The sequence below is a fragment of the Trematomus bernacchii genome, unplaced genomic scaffold, assembly GCF_902827165.1.
Source record: "Trematomus bernacchii unplaced genomic scaffold, fTreBer1.1, whole genome shotgun sequence".
In the NCBI taxonomy this organism is placed as follows: domain Eukaryota; kingdom Metazoa; phylum Chordata; class Actinopteri; order Perciformes; family Nototheniidae; genus Trematomus; species Trematomus bernacchii.
In genome coordinates, this window is record NW_022987582.1 from 9812484 (window position 1) to 9836708 (window position 24225).

General features: G+C 40.2%; 3 protein-coding genes across 4 annotated transcripts; all 3 read left to right on the plus strand.

Annotated features, from left to right (window-relative positions):
* Positions 1–422: 422 nt before the first annotated feature.
* On the plus strand, positions 423–13124 carry washc5 (WASH complex subunit 5). The gene is made up of 29 exons (XM_034127937.1): positions 423–487; positions 1131–1408; positions 1845–1990; positions 2208–2292; positions 2481–2581; positions 3245–3437; positions 3523–3675; positions 3829–3942; positions 4383–4554; positions 4842–4969; positions 5323–5452; positions 5822–5934; positions 6398–6564; positions 6881–6956; positions 7064–7174; positions 7628–7768; positions 8995–9075; positions 9188–9289; positions 9534–9713; positions 9870–9994; positions 10083–10245; positions 10331–10433; positions 10528–10607; positions 10811–10914; positions 11173–11302; positions 11490–11586; positions 11938–12091; positions 12514–12601; positions 12704–13124. Exons 2-29 carry the CDS (start codon positions 1223–1225, stop codon positions 12758–12760), a joined length of 3480 nt encoding a protein of 1159 aa, XP_033983828.1. The 5' UTR covers positions 423–487; positions 1131–1222; the 3' UTR covers positions 12761–13124.
* A 65-nt stretch (positions 13125–13189) lies between these two features.
* On the plus strand, positions 13190–16956 carry nsmce2 (NSE2 (MMS21) homolog, SMC5-SMC6 complex SUMO ligase). 2 transcript variants are annotated; one of them, XM_034128151.1, is made up of 6 exons: positions 13190–13498; positions 14171–14283; positions 14578–14731; positions 15725–15816; positions 16018–16124; positions 16571–16956. In XM_034128151.1, the coding sequence occupies exons 1-6, from the start codon at positions 13384–13386 to the stop codon at positions 16680–16682; spliced, it is 693 nt and encodes a 230-aa protein (XP_033984042.1). In that variant the 5' UTR covers positions 13190–13383; the 3' UTR covers positions 16683–16956. The 2 variants fall into 2 exon arrangements, with proteins under 2 accessions (XP_033984042.1, XP_033984041.1); XM_034128150.1 differs by having other exon boundaries at positions 13204–13498; positions 14165–14283.
* A 4427-nt stretch (positions 16957–21383) lies between these two features.
* Positions 21384–23432, plus strand: lratd2b (LRAT domain containing 2b). The gene is made up of 2 exons (XM_034128070.1): positions 21384–21519; positions 21759–23432. The coding sequence occupies exon 2, from the start codon at positions 21941–21943 to the stop codon at positions 22760–22762; it is 822 nt and encodes a 273-aa protein (XP_033983961.1). The 5' UTR covers positions 21384–21519; positions 21759–21940; the 3' UTR covers positions 22763–23432.
* Positions 23433–24225: the final 793 nt, after the last annotated feature.

Consider the following 24225-nt stretch of genomic DNA (forward strand, 5'->3'; position numbering starts at 1 on the left):
AGTGTTGTGGAGAAGCAGAAAAACAAAGGATTCAGTGGATCTCTGTCGCCATCTAGTGAAACAAGTACACCAAGCTGGAGTTTGGGACTTAAGAGAAGATATACTCAGCTGACTGATTTGTGTCTTTGTTTAATGGAGTGTATTATATAATTCAGGCTGATAAAAATAAATGTACATTAGCAAGTAGTTTTACAATTACAAACGATCTATAGCGCCTAATACCAAACTGAGTGCAGAATCTACCCTTAACTGTGAGTTTCGTAAATGTTCGACAATTACTCACCATCCTTCCTTTTATACCCATAACATCCTTTTAAAAAAAGAAAGAAAAAATATGTCAATGCAATTCCAATTGTTAAAGTCAGTGGGCCTTTTGTGCCCGCTCTCCTCCGGCGCGCAGCGTGAAACAAATCAGACGCACCCACTGACAGAGTCATGTGGTTGGTCATGAGGAAGTAAACAGGGAAGAGAGAGAAGATCCACAGAGGCAAGTCTTTTTCCCTTTGACTTATGATTTGTTCTTTTTATGAATTCACCAAGACGTAAAAAGTCAGTTTACCAGGATATGTTATTATCTTTTCTTGTGTTGTCGTCTGCAGCAGTATGGCAAAGTGGCTTGCAGGCTACATGCTAACGTTAGCATGAACATAACGTGTATTTCTTTACTACCAAAATGAGTATATTTCAACCAAACAAAAAGGCCATTAAAAGCTAAACAATTATTTTGAATGTATATTCAAGTGCCTTCAAGAGACCTGGGAATTATAAAACCTAGAGATGTTAAAATGTTACAAACAGAGACACAATAGGAATACGTATAGTGTGCCATGTCAAGTCCTTAATGCTTATCAAACTGTATATCAACGTCCATTACAATGCAAAGCACTCTGACAGTATTATACATGTGCCAAATAAGGTTAATACTTATGTTATAAGCTATTACCTTGGGAGAATGGCCTCTTAGCCTCTGTCAGGAGAACCAGGACCATAACCATTCATTGTGTTGCTCAAGGAGACCTCAGAATGGTGGATGAAACTCGTCTGTCTGGTTGAAAGAAATAAACTAATTTAAAAGTCTTGAAATTACCCATCAGTTGTTTTCAAACATCATGTTTTTCTTTTTTTTTCAGCTGGAGTATTTTAAGCAGCCAGTTCATGCTGAAACACAGGCTGAAGGAGTAGCTGTTGTGTGCATCACCCTCTTCCTCTTCCTCCTGCCACGATGCTGGACTTCCTGGCGGAGAACAACCTGTGCGGCCAGGCCATCCTCAGGATAGTTTCCAGAGGAAATGCCATCATTGCCGAGCTCCTGCGTCTCTCTGACTTCATCCCTGCTGTTTTCAGGCTCAAAGACAAGAGCGACCAACAGAAATATGGAGATATTATATGTGACTTCAGCTACTTTAAGGTATGGACTTGATCAGGGCTGGATTTCTAAGGCATGTTGGCCTCAAACAATTAGTTATAGTCTCACCCTTTAGCCTAACTTTTACATACAACAGCTAAAGTGACAACTTCATTACATATATACTTTTTAGACTTTGAATGTTAGGCACATGATCCAAGCTTATTGTGATGAAGTAAATATTAAACCCAATATCTTTTTTTGTGGTAGGTAATATTTTTTTTCTGTTAAAATGATCGATTTCAATATTGGCTTTGTGGGGTTGTAGGTTTCCCCTAGAGTTCAGAACATGGAAGATCATGCTCTGTGCACGATTCATGAAGAAAAAAAAAGCTTTATTATTCAACCAGTCTTTCAAATGTGCTCCCTTTGAAGGATCTTTCTGTATCTTTTATTTAAGTATTGATTGCACTTGTTTCAATGTTTTCTTCTTGCGCAGGGTCCGGAGTATTACGAGGGAAAGCTGGAAGCCAAACCTGAGCTTCAAGACCTGGATGAGGAGTTTCGAGAGAACAACATTGAGATTCTGTCCAGGTTCTATCTGGCTTTTGAGAGTGTCCACAAATACATAGTGGATCTTAACAGGTGAGAAATGACCCAGCTATATAGGGTTTGTTTGTTTTTTAGTTCAGATTCAGTTCAGTAAAAGTTCAGAATACACAACATGTTTTTGTCCTGTTGAAAAACACAACAAAGTCCCAACCTTGATTTGCACTCCCACCCCCTTTTTTCTGTTTTTTAAACCACTAAAAGTGTTGACTATATAACCATTTGTTGTTGTTTGATGTTCTCTTCTCTTCAGATATTTGGATGACCTACATGAGGGTGTTTATATTCAGCAGACCCTGGAGACTGTGCTTCTAAATGAGGATGGGAAACAGCTTTTAGTAAGTAACACACATGCAAATCAGTTTTAATTTTGTAATGTTACAGGAACAAGGTTACAAAAAAAATATCTGTTTGCGAAGAGTCAGAATGAATTTTCTGTGTCACTTATTGTGTGACTGATGTACATTCATTACGCATTAGATACAGGTTTACTAAGTTGATTGTGTATGTTTTCTTTTCCCTCCAGTGTGAGGCTCTCTACCTTTATGGAGTCATGCTGCTGGTCATTGACCAAAAGATAGAAGGGGAGCTCAGAGAGAGGATGCTTGTTTCCTACTATAGATACAGGTGCGCTTGTGACTCACACCAACACACACACACACACACACACACACACACACACACACACACACACACACACACACACACACACACACACACACACACACACACACACACACACACACACACACACACACACACACACACACACAACATTGGCTCGCTGACTCACTGCATCAATGTACTCAACCACTCGTTAGCCAGTGAGCTCGCTCACAGCAAAGATGAGTCATTTTACCTGACTCATACGAGCATTCATTTTACATTTGATACAAAGTGAACAATAAAGCTGGTGTACCTGATCTCTTTTTATCGCTCTCTTTCTGCCTCTCAGATGCATCAACTCTTTATGTAAGAGTGTATAATAGGCTTGAAATGTGATATGATTACGATGTACTTAATTTGTCTTACTTTCAATGCTCATAAGTTTACAAGAAAAGATTAGTTCTTATATGAATATAATACCAACATGTTAATGTGTAATTGACAGAAAATATCTCATCTCGTCAATAACATTTACAGAATCATGCTGGACTGAACTAAATTGAACATTTTAAGCCATTACAGCAAAATTATTTAATAATCAATTGATGTGTTACAAGTGATCATCAGAAAAAAAAGGAGCTTTTGTCCTCAGTTACCTCAGATTTGAAATTGTCTCTATTTCAGTGCCGCCCGTTCCTCAGGCGACTCTAACCTGGATGACATCTGTAAGCTGCTGCGTAGCACAGGCTTCTCCAGTCAGCCTGGAGCCAAACGTCCTGCCAACTACCCCGAGAGCTACTTCCAAAGAGTTCCCATCAGCTCCACTTTCATCAGCATGGTCATTGGGCGGCTGCGCTCCGACGACATATACAACCAAGTGAGAAACATTTGCTCGAACATACATTTTGAACATTTGATTCACAGAAATGTCAAATGTTCACATTTCACTTCCTGTCCACCAGGTGTCTGCGTACCCTCTGCCAGAGCATCGTAGCACAGCACTGGCTAACCAGGCAGCCATGCTCTATGTGTGCCTGTACTTCAGCCCCTCTATACTGCAAACCCAGCAGGCAAAGATGAGGGAGATAGTGGACAAGTACTTCCCTGACAACTGGGTGAGACAATTGTTGTTCGCTAGGATTGTTCACTGGAAGTCCTGCAAGCTCAATATGCACCAATAATCATGCCAGTAGATTAGAGCTGAATGTAAACAACAATTTTTTTTTTTGTGAATGTTGCGCTGAATGGTTAATGTCGTCTACCTGCAGGTTATCAGTATCTACATGGGGATCACGGTGAATCTGGTGGAGGCCTGGGAACCATACAAAGCTGCCAAGACTGCTCTCAACTACACTCTAGAGACTGCTAACATTAAAGAGCAGGTATTAACATTTTACTGGTTAGCTTCAATGTCACACAGACTTCAGCATCCCCAATTTACAGTCCTTCAGTGAGTATGCAGGTCATCTGATAGCTGCCGTCTACAGAATTTGCAAGTCAATACGACTGTGCAGCATTTCAATTGCAACACAAGGTTATTCATCAAATCAGTGACTTTGGAAAGACATTTTTAAACTTGTCTTGAAAAGTTTTGGTAAACGATGGTGACGTACAGGTACTAACAAAAATGTGCAGTGTCATAGTCATGAAGAACTCTGCAGCCAAAGCAGGAGGAGCCAACCACATTTTTCCCTGTTTAGAGCGTCATCTGCAGACATTACCATGCTTCCTAAAGGCCACTTTTAGAAGTGAATTAGTTACATATTGTCCATACTTTTAACCATATCTCGTACCCAACACTCACCCATCACTTTGTGTTTAGGCCACTCGGTATGCAGCTAGCATGGAGAGCTTGAAGCCTCAGGTGCAGCAGCTGCTGAAGGAGGGTTTCCTCAGGCAGGAGATCATCCTGGACAACATTCCCAAACTACTCAACTGCCTGAGGGACTGCAACGTCGCCATCCGCTGGCTGATGCTGCACTCCGCTGAGTCAGGTGGGAATATTAGGCAGATTTTTCACTTAGGACCACAATGTAGCATGCAGAAAATGACATAAGTCTGTTGTGATGTTTTAATTAAACTCAGAATAACTTTAAAGTTCAAGGAATGGTGAGAAATGTATACTTTTTCTTATTTACGCAGCCTGAATTTCACTTTTATGAGCTGTAATATTTGTATCGCATTCGCTCCAGACTTCCAAATGAGTTATTCTACCTCCAAAATATGCGAATATACATTGTTTTTAATTGACAGTTAATTGAAATACGTTATTTTATTCCAGCCTATGATTTGAACAACAAGCGAATGCGTCAGATCAAAGAACAAGTGCTCAACGACTCCAAGTACAACCCAAGGATCCTGTTCCAGCTGCTGCTAGACACTGCTCAGTATGAGTTCACACTCAAAGAGGTACGTCTATTCAACACTAGATTGTATGAATAAAAACATGGAAATACAAGGAATTAAGATCAAATTGAGTACTATTATAGATGTTAAATAAAGGAGGAGGGACTCTGGGCTTGTTAATCTGCTGTCAAACGCTCTGAGCTCCTCTCATGACAGTGTGATATGCCTGAATAATTCAACGTGATCCAGCCAACTGTGTTTCTCGTTAGGTGCGTCCGCTCCGTCTCCTATTAGCATACAGCATATGGCTAGCCAGTCCATCATTAGGAGAGGACGCAAACCTAATGTTCTCATTACGCATCTCATCCGACTAATCCCTCCACCATGCCACTGTGTCTGTGCTGTCCCTCTTCCAGATGTTCAAGCAGATGCTGTTGGAGAAGCAGATCAAATGGGAGAGCTTTAAGAAGGAGGGATCGGAGAGAATGACGGAGCTGGCCGAAGTCTTCTCTGGCGTCAAACCTCTTACCAGGGTGGAGAAAAACGGTGAGTTACACTGTTTGTAAGGATAAAAGGATTACACACACGGCTAAGACGTGTGGCTGACTAAAGGAAAGGAACCTCAGCCGTGCAGCGCTTCACGCTTACAATGTCATGGATTATTTCAGTGTGGGACACATAATGAGTTTAAGTTGGAAGCAGAGAAAAATGTTGAGGCAGGGAAACATAGTGGAAAAAAAATGCATCAAGGACAAGCACAGAGAGGCGGATTAAATAACATCAGTCATACTTATTTCTGTAGCTGCTACTCTAGCTCTAGCAGAGAGACCCATTTTTCTTAACCAACACTTGTGACAAATACTTCAATAACATTCTTTCTCCGATTGTACCAAACCCATTTTTCACTCCTCGCAGAGAATTTACAGGCCTGGTTCAGAGAAATCTCAAAGCAGATCGAGTCTTTGAACTATGAGGACTCCACAGCTGCTGGGAGGAAGACAGTTCAGCTCATACAGGCTCTCGTTGAGGTGAGAGAAAGATAAGGACATTGTTTTTATCCTGACTTTACATTTTACATCAAACTGATACCCCTATTTGAATAATTGTGTACTATTTCACAGCTCACAGAGTTCCTTTGATTGCCTCTGCCTTATGAATATAGTTAATAGGTGAATGCAATAACAATGATAGCAGAACAAAATGACAAATTGAACTGCTATGAAATGTCTATATAAATAGAGGCACATCAGAATACATAATAGAAATGTCTTGTGGGCTCAGTGGATTTTAACGCCCTCATTTTCTCCTGTCTGCTCTGCCGCAGACTGTTTACACAATAAGCGAGTCAATGGGCACAGTCTTCTGAGCCAGCACCAAATTATCCTCAGAAATTGAACGAAAGCCAATAAAGGATAATGTCTTTCAAACATTGAGAAAATAAAACGAGTGGATGCAGATTTTTGAGTGTGCTGTTTTTGGTTTGGTCTTCAGGTCCAGGAGTTCCACCAGCTGGAGTCTAACCTTCAGGTGTGTCAGTTCCTGGCTGACACCAGGAAGTTTCTGCACCAAATGATCCGCACCATCAACATCAAAGAAGAGGTCCTCATTACGATGCAGATAGTTGGAGATCTGTCCTACGCATGGCAGATCATTGACAGGTACTTGAAACATAAAAAAGACTGATCAAAAAGACTGGTTATGAAGAAAATGGTAGGGCAAACATGAATAAAAAGAGAAGGAATCCTTGAGTTGCTAAAGCTATGTTAGCCACTTATTTTCTGTTATATTTTGTTTTATCACTGTAATATACATTATTTGGTGTCTTTCTCATTGTCAAAAGATGTTAAGACAGTCTGCTTACCTTTCTGTTTAGCCATAAAGACGACCACTGTGCTGCGGTTGTTTTGAGTTCCTTTTAGTTTTTTGTCTGTACTGCATAATTCATTTTTCTCTGTCTTATGTTTTATTCTGCAGCTTCACATCAATAATGCAGGAGAGCATCAGAGTCAGCCCGTCCATGGTCACCAAACTGAGAGCTACATTTCTGAAGGTAAGGACCTGGAATATTAATAACAATGAATACATTTGTCCCCTAACTTTGCCCTAGAGAATTGCGACCCGTGGTGTTTAAAGAGTTGTTTTTGTTTGTGTGGCCAGCTGGCGTCTGCATTGGACCTTCCTCTGCTGAGGATCAACCAGGCCAACAGCGCCGACCTGCTGAGTGTCTCACAGTTCTACTCTGGAGAGCTGGTGGCTTACGTCAGAAAGGTCAGACAATGTGAACTCATGAAGTCACATTTTCACAAAAATAAACATTTTTCTTTCACAGTCTTTAACATTTTGTTTGGCACTCACAAATGAACATGGTTCACCACTTTGACAAATGAGCTCTGCATGCTCTGAATTATTCTCCAGAAGCTGCAGCAACACCTGCAGTCACGATTAATTTCTCTACAACCATCTGTTTGGCTAATTTACCCCAAAAACTGCTTTCTAGTGGATGTGTACCTTATTACCTTCTGGTTTCATCAGCCACATGCCATATTACTCTATGCCAGAAGATTTGCTCCTACTAGCTGTACACAAGATTTTTCATCTAGCACCATCTGCTTTTGAAGGCTAATCTACAGTCTTCTGTCTTAACCAAAAAAAACTCAAAGTCATAAAGTAAGATCAATGTTAGTGCTTACTCAGTTTGTGTTTTGTTGTCCTTGTTTCCAGGTGCTGCAGATCATCCCAGAAAGCATGTTCACGTCTCTGGCCAAGATCATCAAGCTTCAGATCCACGACATCATGGAGGTGCCCACGCGGCTCGATAAGGACAAGCTGAAGGACTACTCCCAGCTCGGGGCTCGCTATGAAGTAAAGAACATGTTCAATATCCTTAGATTACAGATAGAAAAAAAGGCCCGATTCTGCCTCAAAGTCTACTCATCTACTGTATATGAGTCTGAGGCAATCATTCTAGCTGCCAATTGATTTGATCTGATTAGAAAATAAGGCTCTGACACTTACTTGAAAATGCATAAATTATAGATTGAAGAAATAAGAAAGGCTGATATTTAGAATTGAAATGTGCCAAGTGACTTTAAAGGTCCTTACACACCAAACTGACACCAAAGAACACCAAAGAACACGTCCCGACGGAACGTCGCCTCACGTTTCCTGCGTCTTGGCCATGTTTCGCACTGGAACACACCACAAAGACTTCAGCCGACGGCCAAGTTGCACGTACGAACTGCGCATGCGTGAGTGGCAATAACTCTCCTAACCAGCAGGTGTCGGTAGTGTGTATTCGTCATTCAAAAGAGGCAACAACCGGATGACAGACTGCGATACACCGAGAGAAGAAGAACAGACTGCGTGATATAAACAAACAACAAATTAGCGTGCGCGTTCCATTTTCACTCTACAGCGAGAAGCTCATGGGGCTTTCCCGAGCCTGTGTCGAGAGCTGGAGTTAAATGAAATCTCAGATTTGCCTTCTTAATAGTTTGTTTGGGTCCCTCACTTCCGTTTTGCTTCTCATGCACTGATTCGCTAAGCTGAACAGCCAATCAGAGTGATTTCTTTGGCTGACAGCCTTTAGCCGACAGCCTCCCGATTCAACATGTCGAATCGGCGGCGGAAGGTGTCGGCACGGCCGAAAAGACGACGGTGCCGTACACACCAATCTGAGTTGGGTGACACAACGCTCATCGACGGCCCGACATCTATCGACGCCGAAGATCGGCTTGGTGTGTAAGGACCTTTAAACTCAACTGCAGGCACATTTCTAAATATGCAGTTAAAGGGACAATATAACAGCTTATAGAAATATCTTATCAAATCAAATCAAAATCAAATCAGGTTTTATTTATAAAGCACATTTAAAAGCGATTTTTGGTCGAGCCAAAGTGCTGTACATGTAATAAAAACACATTACTACAAATCACAATAAACGACAATAAATTACAACAGATATATCTTAAAAAACAAAATAAAAAAATAAAACACACGGAAACTATCCTAGTACTTTTACATTGTATTGATTTAATTGAATCCCTAATTTGAGTGGCTAATCATATTTTGTCTTCATGTGATTAAAGGTGGCTAAACTCACCCATGACATCTCCATTTTCACTGAGGGGATCCTGATGATGAAGACAACTCTAGTTGGGATCATAAAGGTAGATGATGTGATAAAGTTGTATGTACTTCTTGAACTTTTGGTAGGACCACAGTGCAGTCTAAGATTACATTACTGTGATTTGACTTCACAAACATACTGTTGTGCTTAAGGTGGACCCTAAGCAGCTTCTGGAGGATGGCATCAGGAAGGAGCTGGTGAAGAGGGTAGCGTATGCTCTGCACAAAGGATTGATCTTCAACCCCAAGGCTAAGGTAAGACATACTATTTGGAATGTGTTGTTCGATGATTATATCTATGTTTTTGTGATTTAAAGTGCATGATCAAAGTTGTGTCATATCTTGGAAGTTTCACATAAACAATACAAAAATACAAAGTAGTAATAAAAAACAATTTGCAAATACAAGTTTTGCAGAGAATTGTAATGTATTGGCAATGTCCTTTTGCCCTGTGAGAATCAAGGATAACAGTTAAATTAAGAGACTTTCAATCTCCCAGTCTAGTGAGCTGATGCCGAAGTTGAAGGACATGGCGGCCACCATGGATGGGTTCTACAGGTCGTTTGAGTACATCCAGGACTACGTCAGCATTTACGGCCTTAAAATCTGGCAGGAAGAAGTGTCCCGCATCATCAACTACAATGTGGAACAGGAATGCAACAGCTTCCTCAGGGCCAAGGTGAGACTCATCACAGTAGTAGCTTTTTACGGTTTCTGATCATGTCCCTGACAATGCACCGACATCGCGTCACCCCTTTTGTGAGAAATGAGAAATGCTTGGGTTGTTTTCTGTCTATCTGTCAGAGTGATTGGTCCTTTACTTTCCTCTAATCAGATCCAGGACTGGCAGAGTGTGCACCAGTCCACCCACATCCCCATCCCAAAGTTTCCCTCTGTGGACGAGTCTGCCACCTTCATCGGTCGTCTCTGCAGAGAGATCCTCCGCATCACTGATCCCAAGTATGCCTCCTCAAACATCACAATGACACTGCTTTGGTTATTTATGTAGATGCTGAATATTGCAGCCACCTAATACACGTTCCTACAGGGTAACGTGCTACATTGACCAGATGAACACCTGGTACGACCTGAGGAGCCACCACGAGGTCACCAACAACCGGCTGTTCTCTGAGATCCAGAACACTCTGGGTACATTCGGCCTCAATGGACTAGACCGCCTGCTCTGCTTCATGATTGTCAAGGAACTTCAGGTAATTAGCCTACCGTCTCGGTCTGTGTGACTCTAATGCACAAATGGATGCATAACTGAATATATTTGCACTGTTTCCACATCAGAACTTCCTGACGATGATTCAGAGGACCATCCTGAAGGACAAAGCTGTGGTAGATGTCTTTAAAGCCATCCTGTATGCTGTCAACCCAGTCCAGGGTATTGTGGGTAGGTATTCATTCAGGAAATCCTACTAACTGCCATGATTTCCTAATCCTCGAGAAGAATATCAATTTGTGTGTTTTTTTTTTTTGTGCAACAGGTAATGCCAGCAAAGTGTACGCTAGTGCTGTGGCCAAAACCCAAAAGATCTGGGGTGCATACCTGGAGGCCATCATGAAGGTACTGGTTCAAGAAATGTTATAATGTTATAATTGAAAATAATTATTGATAATTAATGATCACAAAATGTGCCTTTGATGATGAAACCTAAGCTCAATTTGCTCTTAAATGCATTTCTATCACCCCCTCCATCATGTATTGTCATGCCACTTCAACTGCCAATAAAGCTATGATGTTGTTAAAAATAAATGTGTTTGTTGTAGGTTGGTCAGATGCAGATTCTCCGGCAGCAGATTGCTAATGAGCTGAACTTCTCCTGCAAATTTGACTCCAAACACCTGGCTGCTGCCCTGGAAAACCTCAACAAGTCAGTCAAATCATAAAGCACCACCTCTCTAATGTCTCTGTTATTGTGTTATTATATCATTATTATCATTAGTGGTGAAGGGAAAGTATTGCTTTGTTCCCAGACCATCAAGAGGGTTATTGCTTCACAGTAATGGTCATATTTAGGCATTTAAACTCACAATAACTGCATGTGTAAATTATGAGTTATTTAAGTTATTTAAGAATCTTACTCCTTTATTAATCTACCATACGTCAAACTTTATTTTTCCATTGCCAGGTCTCTGCTGGCAGATATTGAAGCTCACTACCAGGATCCATCCCTGCCCTACCCTAAAGAGGACAACACTCTGCTGTACGACATCGCTGCTCACCTAGAGGCCGCCGGCATTCACAACCCACTCAACAAGGTCTGCAGATTATTGCTGTTTCTTTTCACACAATGTGATAAATAATCAATTTGACAAATATTAATTAATTTTTCAAAAACCACCACAAACTGAAGCACATTTCTCCCCCACGCCATGTTCTGTCTCTTTTCTGTGGTTATGGATTTCTGGACACTGACAGTCTTTCTTCTGTTTGTGTTTCTTTCAGATCTACATCACCACAAAGCGCTTACCGTACTTTCCCATCATCAACTTCCTGTTTGTTATCGCTCAGCTGCCGAAACTGCAGTACAACAAAAACCAAGGCAAATTGTTTTACAGTTACTTTAAAAAGCATTTACAGCTTTTAATGTACTGTGGTTGATGAGTTGTATAAATGTGAGTGCAACTCATACAACCAGTGTTGTGTTACAACCATTATTATTATTTTATAGTTTAAATGTAGTTATTAAATGGGTATGTTACTTACTTACTGCACACATCATTATTCTAGGAAATGTAGGCAGTCAATACCGGTAAGTTTAAGAATTGAGTGCACACCATATTTTTTGACTAATAGTGAAAATTGATATGGGGGATTATTCCGTCAGTATGCCAGAGTTGGTGCTGCTTCCACATGTTAATGGCCATATGTCTCATGTCTTGTGTTTTTCCAGGAATGACCTGCAGGAAAGCTGCAGATCCAGTGGACTGGGTTCCTCTGATGCTCGGCATGCTCACCCTGCTCAAGCAGTTTCACTCCAGATACACACATCAGTTCTTGGCTCTCATTGGTCAGTTCATCCGCTCTATCATGGAGCAGTGCACAAGGTAACAAGAAGACCCAGACTTGAGTACTTTGGAATAAAAAGTACATTTTTTAACACTTCTTTTTGTGCAGTTCAAGGTTAAATGTTTTATTTAGCTTGTTCTGAATACTGTTTTGAAATGTATCCTCTAATGGCTTTATTCAAGATTCAAGGCTTTTATTGTCATACGTTCATAGCTACAGTGTAGTTATGTCGATGAAGATCTTAGGTCCCAGGCTCCTCCAACAGTGCAACACAATAAAACTGATAAAATAGTGCAAGTAAATACAATAAAATAGAATAGAATAGAAGTAGTGCCATTAGAGTCTATATACAAGTGATACATCATTTGTAAGTTACAAACGGGTGAATGTTGTGGATGTTCTTAGTTCAGGTATTTAACAGTCTTACTCACATTTGAGTGTCCATTTGCCCCTATAACAGTCAGAAGATCCCTGACATGCCTTCTGATGTGGTGGGAGCTCTGATGTTCCTTGAAGACTACGTGAAGTACACAAAACTGTCACGCAAGGTAGGACAACCTTGACCCTAGTAATGCTGCTAGTAGTATTGTCAAATGTGGTAAAATACATTAAATGTATATTTCTGTTCTTTTTTTTCCTATGTCCTTTAGGTCGCAGAAGCCCATGTGCCAAGTTTCATTTTTGATGAGTTCAGAACAATACTGTGAAGATCCGGATGAAGCATTTTCATTCTGCTTTTGTTGCCATAAACTGTTGACATGTGGACTTGACATATTAGTTAAAAACAGAAGTGTGTTACTAATAACATTAACAATCGCTTTGTTCAATTAAGTGTTCCAGTAAGCCATGCTTAGTCTTAATTATTTTTGTTATTTACACTTTTGCTTTAAAAACAACTGATGACTTGTTTACTTAATTGTACATGATGTAATTGACCGATAATGTCTTAATGCACTAATAATTGAATGTACATAGATAAACGTTTAAATAGTCTATTGCCAACTTTATGTGTTTTCACTTTGTGCCATTTCCAAAATAAATTCTGTAATAAATACGATTGTTGTAAATATAGTGTTTTTCTTTTCAGTTGATTATCTAATCTTTTCGTCAAGTGTTTTATTTTGAAAAACAAACCCGGAAGTCGGACCTTAGCTTAGCCATAACCAGAGCCATAATGGCGCTGGCCATAACTACAGTTGTAGTTTTCGCGGGTGATTGGTTTTAGTCAGAGCCATGTTTTTAGCCTAAACTTAACTTATCGGGTATGGTTAGCAAGCTAGGATAACGTAGCTAAACTTTGTGTTGTTGGAAATATCAGTCATCCTTCGTAATGTCTCTCAGCACCGTACGCGGAACACTGTCGAGTCTGCAGTCCTGTCGGGAGGAGATCGGGACCACAATGGTCATAGTGACAGATGTGGCTATAGACCTGGCGGAATCTCATGGTAACAAATACAAGTACACTCAGTTGTGTTGTGCTGTCACTAGCTTTGCTGCTCCTTCTTCAATAGCTCTATGTATACAGTCTGTGTTTTATACTAGGGCCTTACCCACGATTTCTTGTTTTGAATTAGCATTTGTATTTCCAGTAGTGAAAAAGTAGCTAAATATATTGTCTCAAGTACAGTATTTAAGTACAATTTTGATGAGAGTTACTTATACTTTAGCGTTAAATTATTTAATATTCCATTGTACTCCACAACATTCAAGAGGGAATTACTATACTTTTCACTGCACTGTATTTATGTGGCAGCCAAAACAACTTGAGAGATTTCATTTCATAATACGTTTTCAAGATATTATGTATTAATTTAGATGAACCTACCCCACCATATTAAAACGTAGTTCAAATTAGCTCCACGTTTAACAGTTAATACCACTTACATGTTAATGCATTGGTGATCATTGTCAAATATAATATTATGCCTGCATTAGGCATACTGTGAACCTACTGCTTGTACTTTTAATACATGTGTTTGTTTGTAAAATGTCAACACAATTTTGTATGCAAGACTTTTACGGGTAACCTAGTACATGTGTAGTGTGTTGTTGTTACTTTTACTCAAGTGGATCATCTGAAAATGTTGTCCCTCATTTTGTGTGCTGCTAAGCTACAGGTGAAGAGACGAACCCTGGCATCAAAGAGATGGAAGCCATGATTCTGGAGTGTGCCAAACTGGACAGGGAGATTAACTGCTTTGTTGAAATAGTGCAACAAGTCACAGGAGAGGTGAGAGCAATCTGGCCTGGTCTAATCACATAAGAGGAAAACACCCTTAGCCCTTTATACTAAATGATCCGGTGATCCTCAAGATGCATTACTGGGATAAGGGCTTAGATGTAAGGAAAGTGCATAAAGATGATTAGTTATTTGGAAGGTCACTCATGCTAGCTTGTGCTACGCTGTGCACAACCAGATTTTTTGGAGTGGTAAGTCCAAATATCAAGGTGATGGGGGTTTTCTGGATATCAGGGAGAAACTCTGAAGTTGACTCAGCATACTAACCTACCTTTATTTCTGTAGGTGACCTCACAGCAGCCAGAGGCCATGTTCAGCCTGTCTGCCACGGTGAAGGAGCGCTTCACAGAGAGAACAGCCCTGCTCTCTGACGCTGAGCTGCAGAAACACCAGAAAGTTGTGGCCTTCAAGGACAGCATCAAGAACACTCTGAACCAAGGTACGACCTGGAAATAAAGGAGAAATAATCAGAATGTATCTTCTCAATGAAATAAAGTTAGGAATTATAAAATACTTTGATGATAGCTGTGCTTGCAGGAGGGAACCTGAGCCAAGGACAGACAGAAATATTGGGTCCTTATTTCATAATAATTAGCCTAATTTTAAACTCCCTTTGTTTACTGCTGAATAATTATGTTTGCCTGTCACCCTGTAGCAGTTATTTTCTGCTTTTTAACTGTCCCTATTTTACCCCTTATTAAAGACTGTAGACGCTATAAGGGAAGTTGCTGCTTCACCAATGTTAATCTCCCAGTCTGATTCATTCCCAAAAGATGCATTGTGGATGGAAACATATTTTAGGGTGTGAACAGAAATATGAGATAATGTCATTTGCAGTCAACATATTACTTTGTATTCTGTGAAGCTCTAATCCATCAACCATCATAATTGGTAATTAAATGATTGCTAAATCACTTGTCACATGTTCATATTGAGGAATACATTAATAAAGCTTACATTTTGCTCTCCTAAAGACTGAAATGTTACCTTATTGGCTGGACCATTGCATCACTGCGTGGAAGAGTTTAAGGATGCATCATGTTTTTTAATACCCTAAGCAGAGAATAGCCTTTGAATTTTGGATAGTTGTAGCTTCACTGGGACAACAGCAGTAGATATTGTGATCTTTGCGTGGGCTAACAAAAGGGGTGTGTGTGTGTGTGTGGGGGGGCTATGTGTGGGGGGGCTATGTGTGGGGGGGCTATGTGGGTTACTTTAAAGTAAGATTTGATGGTAAAATGGGGCAAACATTAACTCCTTCATGTGGACACTGGTATATATTTGAAGCTAAATTATATTTGTTTTGGCATTAAAATAACATGCAAAATTAGCTCTGAATGTATTACTGTCTATGTGGGACATATTGTCATTGATCCAGGTCATAATTTATCTAGAAATGTGGGAACTGACTGTATGTATAATATATTTTCAGGCAACGAAGAGACGGCAGAGAACATGGAGGAGCTGGATGAAGACATCGCTGTCACACAGACCCAAGTGAACTTCACCTGCCCACTCACACAGGTAGACTTTTCCAGCCTCCTAATGTCTTATTTTTACTCATTTAAATGGTATTATTACAACTCTTCCTAATTCCCTACAATAACACACTTGTTTCAGTATCTTCAGCCATAGAAGACCACATTGATTTGACGTTTTAGTGGCTAAAGTTGTGTTTCTTTGTATATGTATCATATAACAATCCACTGTGAATGTGTTTTCAAGGTGGATATGGTGAACCCGATGAAGAACAAGGAGTGTAATCACCACTATGATGAAGGGGCCATACTGGCAATGATCAAAGCAAGACACAGCCAGAAAAAGAATTGCCGGTAAGACGCTCTCCCTTAGAGGACTGTTCGAAAGTTGAGTCAGGTTCTATACATCTCTGCGTGCTGGCGAGGGACAAGCAATCTGCCTTAACTCATATTTTCTTTATGATACTGCTTTGATGTCAGAAATAAATTAAATGTAGCGGCTCGTAAAGAAACGCTGATGAATTCCCAGTGCCTGTCTGTTGTTTTCTTAGACACCTGCCTATTGTCTGGAGTCCCCACTGCGGTCACACTTTATCCACAATTATAGCTACAATACTCAAGAGGCCTTCCCGTATTGCGATTAAGTTTAGAACTGATGAAATGCTGCAGTACTTGGTCACATTTTGTTGTCCCTGAAGTGTCTGTCAGTATCAATGCGGATATGTTTGCGCTTTGTGTTAATTTGCATATTCTATTTGTGTGTTTAGATACTCTTTGAATAATATTTTCCTGTTCTATAGTTGTCCTGTGGTCGGCTGTGGGAATACGAATGTGAAACAGTCAGATCTGATTCCTGACCAGATCCTGAGGAGGAAGATCCAGAGCAAGAAGACAGACGGCAACCGGACGTAGTACTTTTCTTTATATTTGATTTGGCATTCATCATTATACCTGTGCCATGGTGATTATTTGTTTATAAGAAAGGAATATGTTGTTGAATCTTTTACTCAGTTCTGACCTGCTGATGCTTGTGGAAAATGTACATTTAGATTTTATACCTCAGTCAGCAACTCTGCCACTAGTTTAGAATCTAAGAACTGAGGACTTGTTTTTATTTCAGGGGAAGAATCTTTTTGTACTCCAGTGTTTTGAATTTAAATAAAGCTGAAGATCTTTTCATACCGAACTTGCATTTATAATTGGGAGTATGGTACCTTTACCTGATGCAGTAAGTCGGCAGAACCACAAGAGAGCAGTGTCAGCATGAGGACACATGATTATTGTTGGAAAGACACTTATCTGGGGTTTTTTAGTTCTCAGCTTCAGGTATGCTGAAAGGATATTTGGAGACTTGTATCCACTAACTATAAATCCAGGCATGGTTCATTTTAGCCTCAAGTTAGTGAGCCTATGTACATTGAATTCAAATTATGAACGAACATTTAATTCATGTTTAAATTCGACTTGTTATCACTATTTTATAAATAACTGTTTATTTTCACACATAACTGAAGTAGGATACTAGATCTACTAAATTCATTTCCTCCAAATCAGTTTTGTGAATGCGCCATAAACAAACCATTCTACGACATTTGTGAGACTGCACTTTGTACTTATGAGATTAAATCCCTCCCTTTCCTGCATGCTCTTCCTGTGAAGGGTCTTTGTTCCAAATAAAAACAAACAAAGGCTGTGTTAAGATGGAACTAGGTGAAGCTAATCTTTTAATAACCTTGCATCAGGCATTATAAAAAGTATTTAATTGCGCTTCCTCTCCGAAGTGTGCGTCACGCAGCACTCAGAGCATTTTGCCAATGAACATATTAACTGGCAACAAATTGTCTACAATGTTGACTCATTCATTTCCACACTCTACTTGATTTCGCATTGGCATTCTGCAAAGCTAATCTCGTTTACTGAACAACATGTGAAGTCACAGGTAATTTAACAACAAGGGTTCAATTTATGGGAAGTGCACGCAAACACGCATCAGCATTGCATTCAGCGCATCACAGGCTGAGCCATTAAGCTGTTTCTTTGGAGGGAGGCAGAGCTGTAAATATCCTCAGAAATTCAATCTCAACATTGTACAGACATTCCATGCCAAGGAGGAGAAAAGCCTCCCAATCGATTCCCCATAGAGGTTTGCTTTCTTCTGTATGTTTGATCAGGAATTCACATTCATCTGCTCAGAGAAGAAGGTGTAATGGCTGCCTGAGACACTGTAAGCCTCCATATCTGGCATGTCCAAGGAAGATTGTACCTTCTGGCAGGAAGAGAACATAGCCTCACTTGTTGGCACATGAGTCCTGGATGGAGAGGAGGGGGGAACAGCAGGGTCTCAGATGAAGCTGGTACTCCAAAAAATCTTGTTTGATTCATGTGCTTTTCTCACACTGCTTTGTATGGGCTAAATCCAAATAGTATGACACCCATCAAAAGAAGAAGTCTGGGTTATTGTGCCGTTGACACACGGGTAAAATGACCTGCCTCTTTTAAAGCTCCTATAGACTTCAGTTAATTACACCTAATACCAGACCTTTAAAGAAAGTACTGCTAATAGTGTTATGTAAGTCTTGTATGATTAGGACTCCTGTGTTCCTATTCATGAGTTGCAAACTTGGATTATGCCTTTTCACATATTTTGACTTGTCACAGTATTAAAAGCACAGGTGTCAAATGGACTGAATGATGGCTGACTTGTGGTTAGCTGCTTTGGTTGCAGGGTCCTGCTAGTGTGCCTCATGACTTCCTGAGACACTTGAATAGAATAGTTCTGGTTATTAATAACACCTGTGCCTTTTACATGACAAGTCTGCTGAAAAGTTTGATATAGTCAGAGTGCATTTCCGAGATACAGTTTGAATATGATTGTATAACGTTATATCTGATTGTTTAAAAGGACATAACCTCAAATGTTGTGGAATAATGTAATTCAATTAATATATATACCCTCAGTTTAGCAGCACATTTAATTAGATCAAATAAAAAAGTCTAGGTTTGAACAGAATTTAGTTTCAATCAGTAGCATTCTTTTTCTTTGAGATACTAATCCTCCAATTACATCACAAATCCTTCTACAATATAAAAAGCTTGTACTTGTTAAGCAGATTTCTCATTTTAAAGCTCATTTCATCATAGCAGACAGCTTCCAGAGTATGGAAATAATACAATAATTAACTGGAACAATGATTGGCTGAAACGTATTACCCGGTGTTGATAACAAAGGGGAGAATTTCATGAGAAAGTGTTCTTAATTACTTTTCCCTGCACTAAATCATTCATTGTCTTTCTGTCCTTGATACAGGATGTACATGCTTCTTTATTCATGAAAGTTCCAATTTTTTGTTTTTTTGAATCTCCCAAATTAAGTTTTCTTCATGGGCTGCACCTTTTTGTTAGAATTCAATGTAAACTGCTCTTTTTATTTAAAGATGTGGAAGTATAAACCAAACACACTGCATGCTTAATGCTATATGTTTTTGAGTTTAAGGATTATCCTTCACCTAAAGAAAAAGCAATGCATTGATCACATCAATTTATAAACTCCAGATCGTTTGTGTGGTAATAAAGCTCAGTGCAAGTTCTTTCAGGAAGACTGGTATATACATTCACTCTGCAGCTGCATATAATCAGCTCATCACGGGCGTTGTCTATAACCTATCACCTCATTCTCCAGCAGCCAATCACTGTGCTGCAGCCAAACTTTAAAATGGTTCTCCTCTCTCCTGCAGTCAGCTGTGATTTCAGGTTGTCATGCTGCCGCCCACCTCCTCCCCATCCACCTCCTTTCATCATATCCAGTGCCAGGAGAGCTAATCCAAAAACCTCATCACACCTCCTCTTCATCCCATCTCCTCATCAAATCCAGATCCTCAGCATCATCACCAGTGTCTAGACCCCGGGGGGTTCCCTATATGCTCACGGCTGCATTTCCCCCTTTAGATATACGATTTCAGGATCGGGGTCTAATCCCCAAAGACTTAACATTTATCATATGACATGTGTCAATAAATGTTCTTTAAACAAAATGAAGTCTCTCCTGATTGAACTGGGTTTATCCTGACCTAATAATACACTTTTTATTTTAAAAGTATTATAGGCTCCAATGAAATGTATTCACATTTTATTATATTACTTTCATCCAATAAAACAATGTGCTAACTATATTGAACCAATTACATTATTTTACTTTAGTAAACGCCTTAAAATAATATTATAAAGTCAGCTAGTTGTTAGGTTTTTGTATTGTTTTTATCAGTGGTGGACCGCATTCTAGTATGACTTTCAGGTACTTGTACTTGAGAACTTCCATGAAATGCTCCTTTAAACTTATAATCCGCTACGATTTGCCAGCAAATAATATTGTACTTCACTACATTTATTCACAGCTTTAGTTAGCTACTTTGCACATTAACATTTCAAAATATAAATCAACTAATAAATCATCATGTATGAGTAGGCTACAGGTGAAGCTACCAAGCAGTATATAAAGTAATTCAAAAACAATGACACCTTTTATATACAGTCTATGCTTTTACCAAGTGCAACATTGAAGCAGTGGCGAGCCGTGAGCTTTATACCTAGGCCCTCTGACCCCCACCAATTCCCTCGAAAAAAAGAAAAAAAAATAGTTATTACGTCACAGCGTATACTTCAGCGGAATATCAAAACAAGGGCCCAGGGTGCAAAACGCATCAATGACAGCGACCCTCTACCACACAAAACAACACCTGTGAACCCAATTTGTGTTCTTTGACATTGAAAATGATATTGCATTGTGTTTGTTACTTTCGTTGCAGTTGTATGTCTTAAGTGTAATTTGGCATGCTTTTATTTTGAAGGCGAGTTCACGCTGTTGACAGGAAGTTGTTGTTGCTATGGAAACAAGAAAAGTTTCACAGCGGGCGGAACTTGTCATAAAGTCCGCGATAATAAAACCCACCCATTTAGAGGGAAGATTTGATTGGTCAATTGTACTGTCATTTGACATTACTCTCTCGTTCAGTTACTATAGCGGGCCCTCTGTGAATCGCAGAGAGGGCCAGACGAGATTCTTTCATGTAACCCTTCACATTCAACAGAGACTGAACAGGCAGATTCGAAGGATTTATTTCTTTGGAAATGTTATTTTAAATACAATTAAATCAAGTTTTTTTTCGGTAAAACTAATGAAAAATATAACAAAAATAATATTAAAAAAATATATATTTAAAAAAAATATATATTTTTTAAATGTTTTTAAATATTATTTTTTAGAATATCTAGAGGGCCCTGACGGCTCGCCACTGCATTGAAGTGATAAAGACATTAATGCATCAATAAATATCATGTACAACAATTATACATAAATGATTCTGAAATGGGCCACTCTATTTACTTTTTATTTTGATGCTTTTGTACTTCTACTTACATGACTTCTTCTTTTAACAGAGTATTTCAACACTGTAGTAGAGCCACGTTTCCTTAAGTAAAATATTTGAGTTCTTCGCCCCTTTGTTTCTGATAATGTATAATTTATTTTGAGAAAGTACCACCGGATATGTAAATGAGGTAGAAAGGCGTACTGTCGCTTTAAAAGCCAACACCTCCCAGCAGTCCCCGGGTGAGTTTCGCTGCAACACTCGCTGAGGTTCATACTTCAGACAGCACAGACCACAGCCACACACAGGAAGCAGCTCCGCCAGCACATACACTCTCATTCCGGTTCATTTTACCGATGTGACAACAGGAGCGAGCTGAACTGCAGGTGAGCCTGCTCTCTAGAGAGTTTACTGGAAAAGAACCGGACTACATGTAGAGTACAACAGCTTAACCATGACAACAAGTGTAGTGATATGTAAAAAGTATCCAGCTGTAAAAACTGTGAGGCAACAGGTGTGTCAGGTCGCACCTGTTGGGAGAGCTCTGTATAATAGTTTGACTTGCAGGTTGGTTTGATGTGCTTTGAACTCCTTGTTTGATCTACTCTCTTGTTTATTTATACAGGGTGGCGCAGTTGGTGTTCATTCGGAGGATCTATACAGCCGGACATGGATTACTGGATACATTGGATTTAGTTAAGACGCGGCACAACCCTGCGCCTCTCTCCGTGTCTCCTCCCCGGTGAAAACAGGTGGATCCTGTTTCTGTGTTCAGCTCTACCTCCTCTCATCCACCTGTCACCTTTCATGGGGAACCAGGTGGAAAAACTAACGCATTTAAATTACGCAGAGGTGCCAACATCGGACCCAAATGGGTTCGAACCGGACGACAACGGACCGCGGATCGGCGTCTCTTACATTTTCTCCAACGATGACGACGACCAGGACGAAAATCTGGACCGCTTTTCATCGGAGAAAAACATGGTGAACCACGAGGAGAAGCCCTTCGACCCCGGAGACCAGCTGGAGTGCTCGATCTTCTACCGGGAGGAGTGCGTGTACGAGACAAACACCGGAGCCGAGACCCACTCCGCGGAAAGTCTCCTGAACAAGTGCAGACCCGGAGACCTGCTGGAGTTTGTGAACACCGGACAGTATCCCCACTGGGCTGTGTACGTCGGGGACTTCCAGGTGGTTCATCTGCACCGGGCTGAGATCAAGAACAACTTTCTCACCGATGTGAGCCAGGGCAAAAAAGGCAGGATAGTGAACGGCCTCTACAGGTACTGTGCGCTCCCGCCGGAGGTGATCGTGCGTAACGCCCTGGACCATGTTGGGTCCAGAGACAGAGAGCTGTACTGGAGGAACTCTGAGTGCTTTGCCGCCTGGTGCCGCTTTGGCAAACGGGAGTTTAAAATCGGAGGGGAGATAAGGATAGGAAAGCAGCCGTACAGGTTAAAGTTACTCTTTTCGGAGAAGAAGAATCACGTCCTGGAGTTTCAGAGCCTGGAGGACGTGATCATGGAAAAGAGGAGGAACGATCAGATTGGCAAAGATGCTGCGATGCAAGAGCTGGCCAACCACTTGAACACAACAAATGAAATCAAAGAGGACCATTTTGCCAACTGACAGTGGAAAATGCAAACTTTTCACGCTGGAAAACAAAGCAGTCAGTCCAATAAGAGCTATGTCTGGGGGCTTGGGCGCATGTGCCACTCAAGCACATCCTCAGAGGGTGTTACAATTAATAATTTCCCCCTGAAATGAGAATTAAAGCCCTGAAATCAGGGTTGATCCTTGTTTCATGCTCAAGTGCATTAGCAAAGCAGATACAAAGCTTGAAAACAACATTTGATTCACATCGAAAACAAGTGAAAACAGTGTCATGTCCTCCCCTCTTTAAAATGTGATTATACATACTGAACTTTAAGGGAGTGATGGATACATTTGCATCAGAGCTGCACCTGCAGGCTAATTATTTGGGGTTGAAGAATTTAATTGCCCATAATTATCTTTCTAATCCAAGGAATCTCTGCGAGTGCTGATGGCACTTGAAACTCAGGTGATGGAGATCAATAGATGAGAGACGGCTATGTATTTTTGTTATTGTGTGACCCTTGAGGATTCCCTTCTGTTGCTTTTCATCCAATCATGACACAGCTTTACCCACTCTTTGAATACTCTGTGGACACTATGACTGTGCACTTTTACTGATTCACCCCTTTCAACAGTTTATTTTTTTGAAAGAAATATGTTTGTATGAAGGTATATGGAAATAAATATATATATTTGAACAGTATTTTTCTCTTTAGTGAAGGATTGCAACTTTTACCTTTTTAAAAAAAAAAATCATGTAGGCAATGCAAATCAATCATTTCATGATTCTCGGGAAAGGTAGTGTGATTCTTAAATACCAGCATTGTTTTGTTTGGTTGTGTTCCAACATTGCTGCACATTTTGCTTTGTTTACACCTCTGCTGACTGACGATAAGTCATTTTTTAGTTTAGCCGCAGGTTAAGAGTGTTGCTCACCCATGTTTGGCTTTCCCTCCTCCTGCTGGAATTACAGCCATAAATTAAATATCGGTCAAAAGTGCAGTTTCACCCACAAATTGGCTCAATATTCATGCTTCCAAATCTATTTTTTATGAAGATACAGACCGCATTATATGTAGGATAAAAATGTGAGTTGATGAGTTTAAGATTGTAATAAGAAATGGTCCATGAAAATATATTATATCAACAACCGGAAGTAGATGCACAATTGAGATACCTATAGTATGTTAAATACCATAGTTGAAGTAATGTCAAATAATAAAAGCCTGTGAAACACCTAACGGCCTGCTCACACTTAGGCTGCGCCGGAAATTACAGTTGGCTCTGAGGTTGTTTTGAACTGTGAGACATCTTGTTTTTTTCCCCTGCGTTTCAGAGGAAGCTGATGACTCCCTCATAGCCAGCCGGTCGATCACTCTCTCTGCCTGTTTGCTCTCCTCTGGTGATATTTGCATGGAGATAATACCGTACTTATTTTGCTGCAGGTAGAGTCCCACTGGACCTAAAGCAGGATCGTCATCAGGTACCAAATAAGA

Excerpts from the sequence above, each read along its gene's own strand:
- washc5 (XM_034127937.1), top strand. The coding sequence starts at position 1,223 with ATGCTGGACTTCCTGGCGGAGAACAACCTGTGCGGCCAGGCCATCCTC. Across the intron at positions 5,935-6,397 it reads TCATACAGGCTCTCGTTGAG|GTCCAGGAGTTCCACCAGCT; the intron begins GTGAGAGAAAGA and ends TTTGGTCTTCAG. Across the intron at positions 10,246-10,330 it reads TGATTGTCAAGGAACTTCAG|AACTTCCTGACGATGATTCA; the intron begins GTAATTAGCCTA and ends TTTCCACATCAG.
- nsmce2 (XM_034128150.1), top strand. The coding sequence starts at position 13,384 with ATGTCTCTCAGCACCGTACGCGGAACACTGTCGAGTCTGCAGTCCTGT. Across the intron at positions 13,499-14,164 it reads AGACCTGGCGGAATCTCATG|CTACAGGTGAAGAGACGAAC; the intron begins GTAACAAATACA and ends TGTGCTGCTAAG. Across the intron at positions 14,284-14,577 it reads TGCAACAAGTCACAGGAGAG|GTGACCTCACAGCAGCCAGA; the intron begins GTGAGAGCAATC and ends TTATTTCTGTAG.
- lratd2b (XM_034128070.1), top strand. The coding sequence starts at position 21,941 with ATGGGGAACCAGGTGGAAAAACTAACGCATTTAAATTACGCAGAGGTG.